We start from the raw sequence: 19,806 nt of genomic DNA on the forward strand, positions 1-19,806 counted from the left end.
TGCCTTCAAAGGAATGACCATGTCTTAGGTTCGTTGTAGCCTTACAAGTACACATAAGGTATAGTGCGTAAAGTGGAGAGTAGCTCATTTTATATCGATGAAAAGGAGCATGATGGTCGGGTTATGAATTTCAGAGCAAATATCAGACCTGCCAACAATTTACATGTCAGTTGTTAGAACTTACATACCCACATTTTGAGAAGCATCTGTATAGTAAGTTTGATGGTAAAATATGTCTCGTAGACATAAATGTCCACCTTTACAAGTCTGCAGCTCCAATTACGTCGATGTTTGGGCGTACGAACTTATGCGAGCAACTTTTCTTCTTTTAAAAAGAAAAGGGAAAACTACCTATAGAGGCTCACTGACAGACTTCACGTTAAAAGCTTGTCTTCCAATTAGTTGTGCTCAGAAAGTGGTATCAGACATTCATGCTTTAGTGAAAATCAAAATATTTGATATTAACTGACATCCAGTGTTTTTACGTTTAACGTGTGAATAAAATGGTCACGAAATACAGGTTGATGTCAATTTAAACTTCCTCCGAAAACGACATTTATTATAAGGCTGCATCAATCGTAAGAAATACCATGTTTCGTTCTTAGCTGCCCCAAGATCTTAGCTTCAAAAATTAAAAGAAATTGAAGTTCCAATTCATTGCCATTTTTCATCAATACCACAGTCTTAGAAAATAAATATGTCACGAAAGAGATTAATTAGACACCGTGAAGTGATACATCTCCGTAGAACTAACTTTAGCGACTACAGAATAGACTCGTTGACTACTTTCTCGTGCGCCGGCCGCGGTGGTCTAGCGGTTCTAGGCGCTCAGTCCGGAACCGCGCGACTGCTACGGCGCAGGTTCGAATCCTGCCTCGGGCATGGATGTGTGTGATGTCCTTAGGTTAGTTAGGTTTAAGTAGTTCTAAGTTCTAGGGGACTGATGACCACAGGTGTTAAGTCCCATAGTGCTCAGAGCCATTTGAACCATACTTTCTCGTGCGGAGCTACCATCTTCCGATTCTTCCTCCTCCGGCTCCCTCCCAACCCTCCCCCACCTTATTCTCGTATCGTGAGCCGGCCAGCTGCTCCTCCTGTGACATGAGCGCGATGGAAGGAAGGAAAGGAGGCTAGGATTTAACGTCCCGTCGACACCGACTTCATTAGAGATGGAACACAAGATCGGAACGAGTCAAGAATATGGAGGAAATCAACGTGCCCTTGCAAAGAACCACCTCAATATTCCTGTGGAGCAATTTAGGGAAATCACGGGAAACTTACATCAGGATGATTGGACGTGGTTTTGAACCGTCGTTCTCTCAAATTCAGTCCAGTGGGCTGATCACTGCGCCAGCTCGCTCGGTACGGAGCGCAAACCAGCTCACACGAGCAGGTTGTTGAACAGGTCTGTAATGGCGTAAACGAGATGGAGAGGAGGCACACGGATTAACATCCGTGCAGTTTTACGAACTTGCGCATCACCCGCCAGCACAGGGGCGCCCATACGAAATTTTTTTTTTTTTTTTGGGGGGGGGGGGGGCTAGATCTGCGAGGGGTATGGTCTATTTTTAATATTTTGGAAGACAAATAGCGACTTGTAAATAGCCATAATTTTTTTTTCAATTTCTACTATGTTAAAAACCTGTGTGATGCTGACTTTTAAATCATTTTCTTGAATGAAAAGCACCTGAATACACTTTTTTCCTTTCCCTGAGAGCTAGAAGTCCCCCCCCCCCCCCAATCCCACCTTGTTCATACGTATGGGGCGCCCTTGCGCCAGCAGGGCAAAGTCGCTATGCTCTGTTCATCTTGAGCTGGACATGGATCCAACAATGAGCCATACATTCCCCCACGTGTGTTATACGTCTGTGGATTCTGCACTTGAAGCATTCAACGTGCACCCACCCTGCCATATTGAGCTGATACACGTCTTCGAATGACTGGTTCATATGAGCACTACTGACCACAGGGGAAACGACAGTCCAGTGAGATCTGATACGACACCTACCTGGACTGAACGTGTAGCACAGTGATTAACAAAGAAACTTAAGACTTCAAATGCTTTAGCGTGTATCAAAGCCTCATTTACGCTGGAATAACAACAAAATGCCTAAGACGTAGGTAGTTCAAATGGTTCAAATGGCTCTGAGCACTATGGGACTTAACATCTATGGTCATCAGTCCCCTAGAACTTAGAACTACTTAAATCTAACTAACCTAAAGACATCACATAACACCCAGTCATCACGAGGCAGAGAAAATCCGTGACCCCGCCGGGAATCGAACCCGGGAACCCGGGCGCGGGAAGCGAGAACGCTACCGCACGACCACGAGCTGCGGACACGTAGGTAGTGCTTGGGCAATGCAGTCAATGAGCAATGGCAGAATATACGTTAGTTTACGTTTTGTTTTGTTTTGCTTTAGGGTGCAAAAAACAATTTTCATACGCTCCCAAGGCAGAACTATAGAACACGAACACAGAGAGGAGTTAAACGTAAGTCCCAATGGACATAAGAGAAGACAGCGAAAAGCAGGTACATGGAGAAAGGGCTAAAAAAGACACCATACAGAAACGGAGGTCCAAAACTAAAAATTAAATGGCCTTCGCCATATTGCTTCGGCGGATAAAAAGTAAAACGCTGTCGACAGCCCGCGCGTCATTCGCTAAAACGGCTTATAAATCAGACGGCAAACCCAAGCTGGAACGTAAATAGTTAAAAAAAAAAAAAGGGCATTCCATCAGGAAGTGGCGGACAGTTAAAATCTGGACTCAATGTGTAGAAAGTGGTGGGGTAGCGCCACTTAGCAAATGACGATGGCTAAAAAAGCAGTGCCCAATAAGCAGCCGAGTTAAAATAATCTCCTCGCAGCGGGAGGGCCGAGAGGAGGTCATCCAAGGCGCTGGGAGAGGCTTAATAAGCCGAAGCTTATTCCCGTGAAGGGACACCACCTCCTGACAGACGGCAACGCAGAGATCATCGGAGGGAATATAGGTACTCGCAGGCTGAGGTACGAGAAACATGACACTGGTTCCACCAAGAATGAGCAAGTGACAGTTTTCCTGGACCCGCCGCATTCTGGGATGGGCAGTGTACGGCGCACATAGACTTTGAAGGGCACTGAGTGAGTTTGAGCAGAGGACACAATTGAAAAGGCTGTGAAGCCGGATGTACTCCGTGGGCTGATACAAGGCGAAGAACTCGGCTGTAAATACTGTGCCGGAAGCCGATATCGAAAGACACGGGTGCCAATGACGAAGGCACATTCGACCCCACGGTCAGTCCGAGAGCCGAGGCTTATAGACCGAGGCTGGAGTAGTGTCCTTAGGAAGCGAATGAAGGCCAACGTATGTTATGTATGTATGGTTGTTAACATGGGCTGCATCACGAAGCCAAGGTGGTGAAGGGTTCACAACCACCAGAAAAGTTGCAGGTAGTGTGAAATTAAGCCGCTGTAGTTAGTTTACGTGGCTGGAGGGACAAGTCAATTACACATCCCTTCCACTTCTTATGCTTGCTTTCTCAACCGCCACGCATCGCTCCATACTTCAGTCGGCAGAAATAGAAAAAATCTGAAGCCTTTGTCAAATAGTACGTAGTTGATCTTCCACGCGCTGACCCTTCTCTGAGATACTACAACACTGTAGCGAAGTACCAGTAAAAACTTCATTGTTGAACATGAGCAAGCTGTGCAGGAGGCAGCTGTGAACCGAGCAGACTGTTGCCACGTAAATCGTATTATCAGTAGACGTATGTTCGCTTGTAAAAACTTTCTTTGTGATGCTACGTGGACGAAATGAGACTGTGACAACAGCGTGCGTTTACGTTCGCGGAGCAAGGAAAAAGGCTTCTTCTCGTATAGGCACGAGGGGTAAGAGAACTCACGTACCTCTCCCGGTTAATTATTTTAACTGTCTTTTTTCTTATTTTTCACGGTCGGTCTTTGTGCCCCCTTAGTGCCTGTGCCACTGGCGGGTGCCAACCTTGCCAAGCCCACGGTATGGCTCTGCAATAGGGGACACTTCTGTACGCACACCTACCTACGTTTCTAACGCCCGCGCAGTGTTCCGTTTTCATTTTACTGCCCTTAACGTGTCCCTCATTGTTGCATGCTCATTGCGCCCTCACAATCGGGTACACTCCAAGACAGAAGTAACACATACATTCGACATAATAACGAAGCACCTAAACCTAAAACAGTAAACAGGCTACGCTGTCTTTTTTTTATGTACTACTTCGTCATTGACCAATACTCGCTCAAGACGCAACAACTAAATGGAAATGAATGCAGGATGTACGGATTATTACGGTGCCTTTGTTAAGAATTCGTACTCCAGAAATGATAGCAAAGTTTTTTACTGTTGATTTATGGCTGCAGTTAAAGCTTCTTTATATTTCTACGTTGTTACGTATTAGTCGGAACAATGTGGGAAAACAATTCACATTTAACCAAAACTTTTGTGTATCTTTGTACCGCTTAACAGCAGAGTGATAATTATATTGAATGCCCCTTTTTCAATATTTTCACTGTTTAAATTGCATAATGTACTTTACGTTTGTAGGTGATGCTTAAGTTTACTCGCAAGTGTCGTATCGTGCTGGCATGTGTTGCTTCTGATATCGATGTTAAATTGTGTTTACTGTGTAATTTTAAGCCGATTTCTTGAGTCGGTTTAACATATGATTTAGAAACTTTTAATTGCTGCATGTGTTGATTTGCTGAATAATACACGAGTTTTTTTATGGGTTCCAAACTGAAGGCCTACTTTTTTTGATAGAATTTTGTACAGCAGACCTCGTTCCGGCGTATGTTAAAGGTTCGCAGTTGTTAGTAGGTTTAACCTGTGCTGGAAGAGGATATGTCGGACCGGGAAAGTGGAGATGACCAACCGCAGGGGCAAAGTAAGCGCAAAATGACTCTTGTTTGCGATATTTATGCATTTAACAACTACGCAGCGTGTTGCAAATTTCTTAGTTCACTTTGGCGGACGTGGTAATGCAGTTATATTGTGGCAAAACGGTGAAATCAAGATGGCTGTCGTCTGTGTCACTATTGTATCAGAAAGTGACTCCAGAAACTCAAAATAACTTGTCTGCAGCAAGTTACAAAATTTGTTAGTTGAAGGTTTTCAGTACACTTAAGCGACGATACATTTGGAAATGTTCATTACGGAAATCATTTCGGAGCAAAGTGTCAAAGTATTGTAGTATACAGAACATAACCTTTATCTTGATGTAACAGCTTCGTCGAGTAAATGCATAAGATCGCAAAATAGCTAGCACGTGTGATGGTGTTGGTGGCTTTTGTGCTCTATTTTATAAGCAGACTGAACAAATCACCGAGTTGTTTATGTGGGTTGTACCACTGTGCATGCACATGTAAATATTCAAGGAGTGTGTGTCTGTTGTGTTGTTTCCCTTACTGCACCGAAATAATTGAAATCTACCAATTTCTAAGTGACGTTCAACTGTGACATACGATAGTGGTTAGAAAACCCCTACATGTGGGCATATGTTGTTATACGAAGAGCATCGTCGTTGAGCACTTTGTAGTGACATAGTTTGCAAGTAGAGCGATAGAGAATGTGTAAATCTTGTACCAGGACGCATAATTTGTACGTCATAGTCATAAATGGAAACGAAACTAATGTCGTTGCAGAAAACCACAAAGCTGTAAGAAACAAAGTATAACAGATAAACAGAGCATAATCCGCTGAGTGGTACATTGTCAGGTTGTCAGATATGTCGTGAAGCGAATGTGGGACGATAAAAAAATTAATTAGCGTCGTTGATTTCATAAAATTTTACATTCCTGTTATTTTAAGACTTTAGTTGTTTTTTGCCACTTTTAACGTTGATCAGGGTGTTCACTGTTTATTTTGTACAGATCAGATTAAAAACACCTTTTAGTTCCGCTACATACCAGTTTTACATTAATTACCAAGCCTATGTCATTAACCAGCCAAGACTGGATGACTTATGTTCAACTACAATAAAAATACAGCACTAAAATAGTACTGTAATATTTGAAGTGGAGTATCAGAATAGCTGCTAGTGTCTTAGTACTGAGTGGAAATAGTTACAATTTGCATTTATTGTGTAACAAAAATTGGACGAGATTAAATTCGCCAGAAGAGTTTTAGCCTGAAATTATTTGAGTAGTGCCTTCTTGTAATACCATTTTGTTCTACACTCCATATTCTTTTGAAATGTATACATGATGTAGGCCCTACTTGGGCTATAGTCGCCAAAACGAATATTTCGATTTATGATATCGTCAGTGAAGATCTATGGGTCATGCAGAAAATGTTGTTCTATAAAAGGAGACAATGACTGAATTGTAGTTTTTTTCCTAAATGAGGTGTGATGCACTGTACTCTTGTAGATGTATCTGCAGATAGTTGTCATTGGGTTATAGTGAAAACGTATCTGTTTACATTCTTGCCTTGCCTCACGCTTTTATTTGTTTAAGGAAGTGACCCTCCAATGTAAATTTTTTAGTATTTATATTAAAAGTTTGTACTTCCCGAGTCATTGAGAGAGTGAGAGTTTCTTGCATTTTACACCAACTAAATCTTTTAGTGTTTTATGACTCATTGTTCTATGAAAATCTTGCTTTGTTGTAAGGCCTAGTTCTTTATTTTCAAAATAGGTATATAGTATGTTACAAATAAGGATTTAGCCTTATAATACACAGATATTTCTTTGTGTGGAGTTGTCATAGTTGATGTGTGATGTAAGTGCTTCATACGATACACAACAAAGTAATGATAGCAGTTTTTCTGTTATGTAGTACAGTTATTCAGAATTTACCTCCCAGTTCTCATTATTTTTGATGAAAAGTGCATTACATATAGAGTGAATGTAGAAGTCGGGCCACATTGCAGATATAACTGTTTCCACAAACCTTTTTTTGTGTTTGTATATCTTGACTCAGCCATCTCACAGCTTGTCACCTTCCAGCCTAACCTAGACATCAAGCTATGATACAGATCAGATTGTCACCACATCCTAAATTATGAAGAGCAACACTGTCACACTTTAGATAGCTGTAGAAACTGGTAAACAGCAAGTTCTAATGGAATCTCAGCTGTACCAAACTAGAGAGAATGGAGTAAAAATTTCCGCTCCTCCTACTTTTCCCATTGACACTCTAACATGAAGAGCATACATCTTGCTAAGAGCTACGAATGCCTCTCCATTGTATTTTCCATTACTGATGTCACATACATAATATGCATCAGAATGTTTGTGGGAGATTTGTCTAGGGTATAATACAGCTTTTTTTTTTTTTTTTTTTTTTTTTTTTTTTAATTACCTACATAACAGACAGTGGCTTAAATATAGAGTAAACAGAGACATCAAGCTTTGCTACAAATAAATTTCTTACCATGACTTTTCACATTCATTGACATCACCAACTCTCGGAAAAATATCACCTGCTAATCTAGATGGATCATTATGGCAATACAACCAAGATTGCAGGGGATGCAGAGAAAGAGCACCATAACATATTAGCTGTAAGTTATTTGTGAAAGCAGTGAACAGAATAAAAGACACCACATGGAAGCATTTTCTTTTGGAAGGGTTGGGTTTTCTGTGACATTTGATCATCAGAATAGTTCCAGTTTGTGTATACTGGCTCATAAATTTGCAACCACTGAATGTTCTTAGAGTCTCCTGCACACTCGACCCATTGCTTGCTTCATACCTGATGATATACTGTAGAAGCACAGTGTATGATACTATTTTTTTGTGTGCTATTAGGCTAAGTGCTAAATGCTTAACTATAATTGAGTAGTACTGAGGTTCAATACCCCATCCAGCAATCAAGGTGTAAGTTGTTTATGGTTTCCCAAAATTGTCACACAAGTTGCAGGATGGTTTCTTTGAAAAGAATAAAGATGATTTCTTTCCTATTCCAAGCTTGCTTTTCTTCTCTATTGACTTTGTCGGTGTTATGTTATATCCTGTTCTTCCATCACTTATGTAAAGTTGTTGCACTGAAAAAATGGATTAAAAGAGTGTTAACATATCCAAACAAAAGATTGACAGATTTTCAAAGTTCAGTAACGTTGAAACTTCCTGGCAGATTAAAACTGTGTGCCCGACGGAGACTCGAACTCGGGACCTTTGCCTTTCGCGGGCAAGTGCTCTACCGACTGAGCTACCGAAGCACGACTCACGCCCGGTACTCACAGCTTTACTTCTGCCAGTACCTTGTCTCCTACCTTCCAAACTTTACAGAAGCTCTCCTGCGAACCCCCATATCATAATTTACTACAAGTATTCAATAAATCCCATATCAAATTGTAATTAATAGATCAGTGTTTTGTGAAAGAAAGAGCTAAAGTGATTTATCAATGGACAATATAGTTCCTCTGTTAAACTGTGAATGTTGAAATGCTATTATTAATACTGACTGCAGCTTAGATGTATTCATTTGTAAAGCTTACATGTATTCCTTTGTAATTTTCATTGTTGATAGGTCATAGCATTAAAGATTTAAGTCTGCTAGGGAGCTAAGTGCTAATGATGGAAGCATGCAGATCATCATATTCCCCTCTCATGATAACCAAATGAGCTATAAACTGGAATCTAAATACCTTTTTTTTGTCACTCTACAAATCATAAAACAGTTTGTAGAAATGCTTATCGGCTATAACTATCATTCAGCTTTTGTCAGGCTGCTGATGAAATTTGGAAAAAAAATTACACTGTAAGTACATGAAGCTGATGAAAACATTATTCAGTGCCTTTCTGGTGCCAGCTACATAAAACTGTGAACAATTTTCTTTCTCTGCCACAATATATGTAGGGTCTTCTGAGTTTACAGAGTCATGAATAAAGTTACTCCTGTCTGGGCTTCATGATCACCTGTCATCCTTATCTGATAAGGATTCTTTTTGCAACAATAATGCTCATGTGCTGGTCATGTGAGAATACTATCCAATTTCATGTGTTGACCAAATATACTTATTCAAAAGTCCCAAATTGAGTTGCAGCCTGCTATCTCATGTTTCCTTTACCACCTCCAAGTGGTAATTTTGTCTTGTGTTTCTTGGAATGATCACGCCTAGATGCACACTGAATGTGATGGTAGTGTTTTTGATCAACAGCGTACTCAAATGATATTGTAGTTTTCCATCTGCATACGAACATTACATTTGATTGCATGAAATTGGTTGGCATTCACTACACTGGGAATAAATTTTCATTAGGTTTGTATGGATTTAACATCATTTTTCAACATGCAGTGGCTTGACAGGCAAATGGAAGATGGTGTGTATAGCTCTAAAGGCAAGCTCATGATGGAGTTGGTCTCACTGTTTGTGGTTCTGGCTGGAAAGTTCTTCATTAATACTTATAATGGATGAGCAGCTGCAATGATGATCTCAGTAAATGTAGAAGGGTATATGTACACCAAAAAAGGAACTTTCCTGTAAAATCTGTCAATAAAATCAGTGTGATGTGCTGTGCATCCAGGAGATTTGTAGAGATGAACACCAAAGGACTACTTGAGTACATGATGAACTTGGCAAATGGAAGAGTACACAGGCTATATGGTGATATAGTATTGATCATACCTGGCTGTGGGTTCTTTCCATATTACAACAAGAGGTAATCCTATTTGAACTGAGTAACTGCATAGTCTCTTCATTGTATACACCACCCGATTCACATTTAACAACCTATAGATTATGTCATTAGACATGGGGGCACAAGATCAGATTATGGAAGGAAATCAGCCATGCCCTTTCCAAGGAACCATCACATCATTTTCTGTAAGAGATTTAGGGAAATCATGCAAAATGAAAATCACAGTGGCTGAATTGGGGATTAGAGCCATTATCCCCTAAAATATGAATCGAGTGTATTAAACATTGCCATTTCAGTTGATTGGAGCGAATCTAACATTTTTGTAATTCACAGGTGTGCAAAACATGTTAATTAGTAGGTGGAAATTAATGTTCCCAGAGGTCCCCATTCATGCACAGAAAGTTGGACGTCAAATAGTGTGAGGTCATTATGATTATAGCACCAAATGTGGCTGGCCCTGCAACACAATGCAGTTGAAGGAATAGGAAAAATGTTTGTTAGTCAGTGAGCAATTGTGGTGCACTATAGTGGCTTCTTCACAACAATGTGGCCCAAAGACAACATTTGGATGACATTATTTGCGGAAGAATCATTGAGAAACATGCGGAAGGATGAAGTGTGACAAGTGTAGTGCGGAACTTTGGAATTACTCACAGCATTGTGCATGGGAAGCGTTCCGAACCACAGACACTGGTTCCTGAAGGAGAGGGTCTGGTCAGTCACTATTAACAGCAGCAGCACATGGCCACATATTGTGCAACAGGCCAGAAGGGCCCCCATCAAATAGCGGATGCAGTTGCAACATTTAACAGGACTGCAAGACATGTAATCTCACTCTCTGCAGTGACACATTTACTGCATGGGATGGTCCGTTTGCCTGATGACAAGTATTTTGCAATCGCGCCAAGAGCATAGGGAGTGGACCAACGAGGAGTGGGGTCACATACTCTTCTCAGATGAGAGTAGTTTGTCTGAATAGTGATTCTGAATGCATCCTCATATGGCAATAGATGGGAACATGTAATGCACCCATGAACATTGTCAAGCACGATTGTTTTGGTGGTCTGCATTTTATGGTGTGTGGGCATACAGACTCCAAGTCTTTGAACACTGCACACTCATTGGTCAGCATTATTGTGACACTTAATACCACCTCATGTGCATTTTTTTCAGGGGTGCATTTGAACCCGACTTCATTTTTGTGGCTGACAGTGCCAAACTGTGTCAATCAGCACATATGGAGGAATCCTTTGAATGAGAGGATATTTATCTACGTAAATACGATTGAGCGCATGTGAGATGTGTTGACAAGATGTATTGCAGTGTGTCCTTGTGCTCCAATGACCATCCAGTTGTCAATGATACTGGTGGTGAATTAAAATGCCCTACCATGAGAACTCTTTAACAACCTCGTGACCAGCGTGGTAGCATATTGCACAGCATGTATTGCTGTCTATGGTGATCACACACTGTATAACATTTTTAAATTCCAGGGGACCATCATAAATCACAGTGACTACAGTGTATTTGTTGTCTTTGAATAAAAGTGTCATATTTGTTTCTCATTGCATGTTTCTTTCAATTACCTTCTGTACTATACTGTAGCAATTCCTTCTATGTATGGTCCAAGTTTCATAAAGCTGTTACTTGGTACTGACACGTCTTGCAAAAACTATTTTCATTCTTAAGTGTTGTACACCAGTGTACATTACAGCTGTAAATATTGTGCTGAAATTAGGGATACAATTGTGCCTTGATTTCAACTATTGAGACATTGATTTCCCAGTTCCTAAACAAAATGGTCCACCAATATCATGTAACACAGCCACATGCTATAGCAACATTTGTCATTGTATGACCCCTAATAGTGACATTAGAAAGAGGTACTGGGCCAGGTTTACTGAAATACTGGATTGCATAGTAGATAAATAACCCTTCAGTTCAATCTTATGGCAGCATTTGACTACTGTTCTGAAGTCATCTTGCAACTCTGTTTCACACTGCTGTTGTACTGAGTATGTTCCTGGCCTCGGTAGACTTTTGTAGGAATATCTTCAACACTTGCAAGAAATTCCATCTAGTGAACAAATGTTAGTCACCCTAAAAGCTTACAAAAGGCATAGGAGAAAATGGTAATGCACACTGAATGAAATGTTAAAAAGCCTTTATATGAAAAGAACAGTTCACAAGTAACTAAGAAAGTGATAGTGGAGGGGGGGGGGGGGGCAGCTGGAAGAGAACATAAACATATAAAGGCAAATAGAAGAAGAAACCAATGAACTATAAGTTGAGTTCACAAAGAAGGAATTACAGGACATTGTGTGACAGTGTAAGAATCATTAAGCAGCTAGCTTGGTTTGTATACAAGTAGAGTAAAGTTTTGTAGTGAAACCAAAATGATTGTTGATCGAAAACCTGGAAAGAATCGTAAAAATTTTGGTGTGTCATATGGTCTCGTTTATGAATTTTTAAAAGGGTACTGTTTAATCGGATGGCACCTATTAACGAAAGGAATTGCCTCCCCCATGGAAGTGTATTACCTCCAGTCTAGTTCAGCATATATGCAAATAACCAGCTCAACCAAACAAAAGCAGGAGCTAATGATCTTGCTTTGCCCGTAAAGGCAATTTGAGATAACAGAAAAAAATATCGTGTAGCTTTGAAAATATTTTGTATACTTCTATAGTAAGAACAACTGACATCTAAATTCACAAAAGAAATTCAAAGTACACTGACTGAACACTTAGTTAGAACACTGAAATTTTGGTGTTACCATTGAAATATTGGCCTTGTATCAGTGGCGTTGCCTCACTGTCAAGTAAAAGGTGTAATCGCGAAATCTTGATCAGGGCCAATGGCATAAATACGTGTGTCTTGCAGCAATGTTGTCAGTGCTCACCGTGAGGTATGATGGGAAGGAAAGGGGTTACGTTGGCATCTGTTTCCATGTAGCTCATGAGAGAACAGTGAGCAGATGACGTGTATTGCAGGAATATTGTCACATTTTTATGTCACTATATAACACCATCGGAAATCATAACATGTTAACAAGAAACGGGTAAATATTTTGACAACCCAGGTTATTAATTTCATCTACGCTATACTATTATGTCTCAGCATAACCACATCGTCATAATCGTGGTGTATTCAGAAGAAATAAATTTTTGCGGCAAACAAACATTATTAATTTAATTTTTGCAAATAAAACTGCTGTATTACAACCTAGCCTAGGCCTCAGGACAAGATATTGATAAGTGTAACAACACAACCAGTTATTTTAGATTTCACGTTTGTTGGCTTCACCACCTCACAACCAGTCACATTTCAATGTAATCGCATCCTCATAATTTGTGACATATTCAGAAGAAAATGTCATATTTGTGACAACAGTGAAGAAGAGAATGGTTTGTATTCCTGTGCTAGAAATTCCTTGCCCATTTTCTCACCTATCATTGGTTACATAAGAGTATGATTCCATGGGTTATGGCGAAAATGACTCAGTGGAAAGCTTTCAGCAGTAGAGAAACACCAATGTGACTGTCTCAGGCTCTGATCTAGACTCAGTTCCTCAGACTGAAATATGCCACAACGGGGAGGGGGGACAAAGGTTCTCTTCAGTGAAAACTGATGCTGTGATGACATTTAACTTTAGAGTACAAACTGCAGTGGTAGATATTCAGATCTGGGAAAAGATTTGTGACTTTTGTATTATGTATATGTTTTAGTATTATTGTTAAATCTATTGTTTTTATATGCCAAGGAAGACTATTTGGCCTGTCTCCTTAAACAGTTGCTGTTTTAAGATCACTTTTTATTGCTTTTGACATGGGCAAATAAAACACCTAGTAAGTATTGAAATGATATTAGTACTAAGTAAATACATGTATTTGAAATAGCAATGGTTGTCACATTTCTATACAGGCAGACCCAACATTGTGTGCATTTTGTATGACCATTGTGCATCTAGATTCCACCGGGCAGAGAGATTCGTTCAAGTTATTAGTGTGTGTATCTTCATTAGGCTTCTACCGAACAAAAGTGTCCACTTTAGTGCCACTATCTGGGGGAAAAAGGAACTGCACAAATATCTAGTCAGATCTTGACGAGATTTCAAAGTGGTACAAAGACTGGAAGCTTGGTTTAAATGTAAAATTGTATGTTTTTCAAAACACACAATATGTAATCATATGATTATCAATGAGTCACTTTTGGAATCAGTCAATTCGTACAAATACCTGGGTATAACAGTTTGTGGGGCTATCAAGTGGAATTCTCTCATAGACTCAACAGTAGGTAAAGCAGGTGGCAGACATAGGTTCATTGATAGCATAGTAGGAGAAGTTATATTTACAGAGGAGATTATTTAAAAAGAACTTGTCTGACCTATCACTGGAATATTGCTTAAGTGTGCTGGGCCCATACTAAATAGGACTGATTGGGGATATTGAGTATATGCAAAGGAGGGCAGGACAAACGGTCACTGGTTTGTTTGAACTGCGGGAGATCATCCAGAACTGGCCAATTCTTAGACACCATGGAAAACCTAGTTACAAAAGTTCAGAAACCAATATGAAATGAAGCATCTACGTATTTACCACAATTCCTATGTATCACACCTGTAGGGACTGTGAAAATAAGATTATATTAAATGCAGCATACAGAGAGATATTTAAGCTGTCATTCTGTCTGTGCTCCATTCCCGAATGTAACAGGAAGAAACTTTTAATATTTGGGACAATATCAGCACATATTTTACAGCTGTTTGCCAACTATCGATGTAGACATAGATACAGATTCTTATTACTCTTAGAAATCTTTTCAAGCTTAAATATAAGATCTTGCCCGTCCCCCCCTCCCCACTTATCTAGTCTCCATTTCAGATCATCTCTCAGTTGCCTGTCTTCTGATCCTGTAAACTCTTCATTTTATTACATAGTTTTTTTATATGCATTTAATCATAGGCCTATTTCCTTTACCTTTTGATTGAGGAGAAATACATATTGCAGATTTTACGTACGTTTTTATTTCTCAGAGTCCTTTAATTTGATATTCAGGTGACTGTTGCTGACAGTGTGCTATTCTTTCATATGTATTATGAGTTTCTTTTCACCCGTTAGGTATTTTGAGGTACAAATATTACATTTGTGAGGGAAATATCGTGTTGTTGTTGTTGTTGTTGTTGTTGTTGTCTTCATTCCTAAGACTGGTTTGGTACAGCTCTCCATGCTACTCTATCCTGTGCAACTGCTTAATCTCCCAGTACGTACTGCAGCCTACAGCCTTCTGAATCTGCTTAGTGTATTCATCCCTTGGTCTCCCTCTATGATTTTTACACTCCACACTGCCCTCCAATACTAAATTGGTGATCCCTTGATGCCTCAGAACATGTCCTACCAACCGATCCCTTCTTAGAGTCAAGTTGTGCCACAATCTCCTCTTCTCCCCAATTCTATTCAATACCTCATCATTAGTTATGTGATCTACCCATCTAATCTTCAGCATTCTTCTGTAGCACCACATTTTGAAAGCTTCTATTCTTTTCTTGTCCAAACTATTTATCGTTCACATTTCACCTCCATACATGGCTACACTCCATAGAAATACTTTCAGAAACGACTTCCTGACACTTAAATCTATACTCGATGTTAACAAATTTCTCTTCTTCAGAAACGCTTTCCTTGCCATTGCCACTCTACATGTTATATCCTCTCTACTTTGACCATCATCATATCATGTGGAGATGGAATTTAGTTTTGTGGCACATAGGCCGTGCGGAGTGGCCATGTGGTTTGAGGCACCATGTCATGGATTGCGCAGCCCTTCCAGCTGGAGGTTCGAGTCCTCCTTAAGTCATGGGTGTGTGTGGTGTTCTTAGCATAATTTAGTTTAAGTAGTGTGTAAGTCTAGGGACTGATGACCTCAGCAGTTTGGTCACTTAGGAATTCACACACATTTGAACATTTTTGTGTGGCACATAAATTAGTATTAATTAATAACTTTATATATTGCTTGGCAAGGCATTGTAATGCATGCCTTTATTCATGCTGTTACCTGAACTCTGCAAGATTACATTGTATCAGTCTTTTAAACTATCAGCTTTGTAGATGTTTTTATCTTTCATGACTGTACAAAAATTTTGTGTATTGGTGCAGACTGGCAATTAAGTTTTATCACATGTCCCATCTGTCTGCTTAAACTGAGCGACGTTGCTCAGTGGTTAGCACACTGGACTTGTATTCGGCAGGTCGACAGATCAAACCCACGTCCGGCCCTCCTGATTTAGCATTTCTGTGTTTTCCCCAAATCGCTTCAGGCAAATACCGGAATGGTTCCTTTGAAAAGGCACAGCCAATTTCCTTCCTCGTCCTTCCGTAATCTGATGAAAGCAATGACCTCGTTGTTTGGTCCCTTCCCCCAAAACCAACCAATCTCTGCTTAAATGCATCATTGTTGGTATATTGTTATGTATTAGTAACTTCTTTTAAGGGACATCTGTAATTATATGAGAGAACAAAGAAAATATGGTTAAGCTTCAGTCGCCTTGTTCCTGGGAAATACAGAACCACCATTTTCATATGAAGAACATTTCGCTTTCTTTCATCTTCTTTAATACACAACTGGAACCTATCCAGGAAGCATAACAAATTAAGACACAGATTAGCTTTCACATCTAAACTGTCAAATGGCTGCCCATTATATGCTTTCAACTGTTAATTACTTCATTATTTTTTCCTTTACATTTCATGTTTAACTATATTCTACAGGGAAGAAACCAATGGAATGAAATTAGGTTAATGTAATTGTATTTAATGGGTGCTATTTGGTCATACCACCCTATTGGAAATACCATTGATGTAAAATTGGTTATATTTAGCATCATGGGCAGGAGTTCAAACTTTCTGGAGGTTGAGTAGTCCAAAGTTATGTTCACACAATGATTTCTTTTTATTTTTTAAAATTTCTTTAAGTATCACTGCATTAAACAATTAAAAATAGTAATGCATGAACCAGCTACACATAGTTAATTCAGCACTTGCTCCATAATATAGTACTGATTTTCTGAACATCTGTAAGTACAATTTTGCTGGTTTTCCTGTCTCAGTAGGTTGGCAGAAGTTTGATAAAATCACAGTTAAATAAATTTAGATTGATCTGTGCCAACCAAAAATTATTTTACAAAGTTGTAGCCCAGTGTTTACGTGCTGTTCCTGACACCGCTTACAACACATGGCACATGGGGTAGGAGGTATTGAAGATATCTTACTGTGTAATCTGAAGGATTGATACATGAGCTGTTAGAATATATATATATGTGTGTGTGTGTGTGTGTGTGTGTGTGTGTGTGTGTGTGTGTGTGTGTCTTTATCAGTTTGTAGAGACTTTGTATTGCTGGCAAAGGTGTAGACAGTTCATGTTCTTGAGTATCTGATGACTTTGGTAGCACAGACTGATTTGTCAGGAACACTTGTTCTTGCTTCAGATTTTTAAAATTGAACTGCAAATAAATAGCCTTCTGTAAAGATAGAGGTGACATGAAATGTTTTCATTCCAAGGAGACCATTGGTGTTTCATTGGTTCATTTTAGCAAACATGGAGCTGTAAAGCTGTGCTGTATAATTTTAGCTAGCCCTGTGTGTGCTTTAGCAGTCATCATTAGGCAGTAAAATGGAAAAGGTAATTGAAATAACTAGAGACGCTTCGTGTCATCATTCTGACATAATCACCAAGGCAGGAGGATAAACATTTACTTGACAGCCAAAATGTCTGTCATGGTTCAGTGGAATATCTGTGGATCCAGGGCACATGTGGAAGAACTGAACCTTTTTACACAATGAATAACTTGTGCTTTGTGTCCTTAGAAGACACATTTTAAAAATACGAACACGCTTGTAGTTAGGTGCTACATTTGGTGTGAAACAGATGATCTTTGGTGGTGATAGGGCCAGATCTGGGGTTGCTGTGTTTGCTAATGGGAAAAGAACTCTCCTCACATTTTCCACTTACGACTGAATTAAAAGTGAGTGCTGTCTGACAGTGTTAATGAAAACAATGGTTTACTATTAATAATTTTTGTTGCATGACCTGATAGACACCTGGAGACACACTGACAACTGCCCCATACATTCCTTCTCATCCTGGATATCAGTGCCCACAGTGTGCTATGAGACTTTACCAACATCTGTCACTAGCATTTAATTCTCGAAGAGACAATTTGTCTCTTGAAAAGAAGACGGGGGATGTACGTCAGCACTGGAATACTGCCAATTTTAGCTATATACCCCTCCTTTTGCTCATCTGCTTGTGTGGATGTTTGCTTGCTTCCTTATGTGGACTGTTGTTAGTTATTACTTGCTCTTGAGTGACCAGTTCAGATATGGTTTGACTTACCTGAAAGAGCAATGATCAAAAGGCCACTTTAAATACCTGCTCTTGAGGTTGAATTGGACATTGTTCTGGCAGCTTTGTTTGAATACCATGACTGTGTGGCTAACATGTTGGATCACAATCATCAGGCTGGTTTACTAAGCTGATGAAACATATGTACGTTTAGAAGACAGACTGTCCCATTGTATGATGAGAAATGCCACCATGCTGTTAAGGTCAGGCAGACAACTCCGAAAGTTCAGTTACAGACCTTCAGCAGAAAACATTGCAGCTTTCATGGAGCAAGAGGTAAAGCTCAGTAAGTAATTAAAGAAACCAGAAGACATAACAGAAATCCATGAATTTAATGTATATTTGCCTTGAAAAACCAATCAGGATCAATAGGAATCTACCAGAAGGACCTGTGGTAAAGACATATAAATGCTAGTTATTGTAGTATTGAAAGGATGTGAACACTTGGTACTTCACTTGTTGAAGTGACATTGGTAATGGCAGATTATTTTTTGTTAATTAACAACTATTGATATGCAGGACCTCACTTCCTGGCACCATAAAAGACAACATGGGGAATGGAGCCATTGGAATTGAGTTCCACCAACTGGAATCATACACCTATTTCTTTTTGTGGTTTACTATGTAATGGCAAACAATAAATCAGGGCTAGACTCTTCACATTTTTTTTCCAATAAAAATTGGTTTGTGGGAAATTAGTGCATCTCTTTGGAAGCTGATCTAATCCCTCTGATAAAATCAGGACAGACTCCTACATGTACCAGTACCTATCACACTGTTGCTTTGAATTGCACAGGGAATGTAATGAAATGTGATCCATTGTCTATGGTGGGTCCTTGAAACTGAGACACTCGTCAGCTGCTCCTTTTATGGATTCAGAACGTACCCTTTAAAAACTGACATGTTTTCATTGGCAGTTACCAACATGTCTAAAATAGCTTATCTCTGAGTAATTATACTTCAGTTGAGGTGCAAACAACTATCCAGTTGGATGCTGTCATTCAGTGTTTGCTCTTGCAAGAAAAAGCATGAAATCTACAATAAAAATTTATTGATTTTATTTGTACTTACACACATCATCCAGTACACTAGAACATCAGGTTTGGAGCCTCTAGCAGTGAGCAAAATGCAGTTGTTGTATTAGAGAGAGAGAGAGAGAGAGAGAGAGAGGGACTAACAATGGTATATGTAAGACGCTATTCTTGATTTTAAAATATCAGCGAGGTTCCTGGTGAAATTTTCTGATAAGAATGTCACATGATTGCTACATCTAAGACCTCTGGAGGTGAAAACATTTACTGGTTGGAACCACGACAATGATAGGACTTGAGGATGTAGGTAGCACTTGAATCTTGAATTTCTATTGAACGTTTGTTTGATCCTATGTACACTACGACCATGTGGTTTGTTCATGTATGTCAGTAAAGGTTTACAGAACAAGCTTAAATTCTCTGTCTCGGTGCAGAGGCAAGTGAACTGTTTCTTCCCATCATAAGGCAGTTAGCTAGCTACTCATGGTGTAATATTTGTACAAAATTCAGTCAGCATCAGCAACGCCACTGCACAGAACAGTTACTCATTCACCTGTTTGACGTGAGTTCGTAGCTCGGAGAACAACAAGCAGCCCACTTGGCAACCAAGCAAAGCAGTAACTTAGCTTTTAGATGTAACTGATTTAAATGTTTTATCGTATTCAAGGAAGTTCCTACCTTCATTGTTAAAGAGGCTCAGTTCAGTTTTGAAATTGTCAAGAGTACAAGAAATGTGGTACTCTTTATGTATATTTTAAACAAATATTTGAATTTGCTGA

General features: G+C 39.5%; 1 protein-coding gene across 1 annotated transcript in view; it reads left to right on the plus strand.

Annotated features, from left to right (window-relative positions):
- The first annotated feature begins 4,617 nt into the window (after positions 1 to 4,617).
- Positions 4,618 to 19,806, plus strand: part of LOC126184926 (transcriptional activator protein Pur-beta) — a 345,282-nt gene continuing 330,093 nt past the window's right edge. Inside the window, exon 1 of the mRNA XM_049927598.1 lies at positions 4,618 to 4,901. Coding sequence (XP_049783555.1) covers positions 4,859 to 4,901 — 43 coding nt within the window. The 5' untranslated portion in view covers positions 4,618 to 4,858. The remainder of the gene's footprint in view (positions 4,902 to 19,806) is intronic.

Source organism: Schistocerca cancellata, chromosome 4 (assembly GCF_023864275.1).
Source record: "Schistocerca cancellata isolate TAMUIC-IGC-003103 chromosome 4, iqSchCanc2.1, whole genome shotgun sequence".
NCBI lineage: Eukaryota > Metazoa > Arthropoda > Insecta > Orthoptera > Acrididae > Schistocerca > Schistocerca cancellata.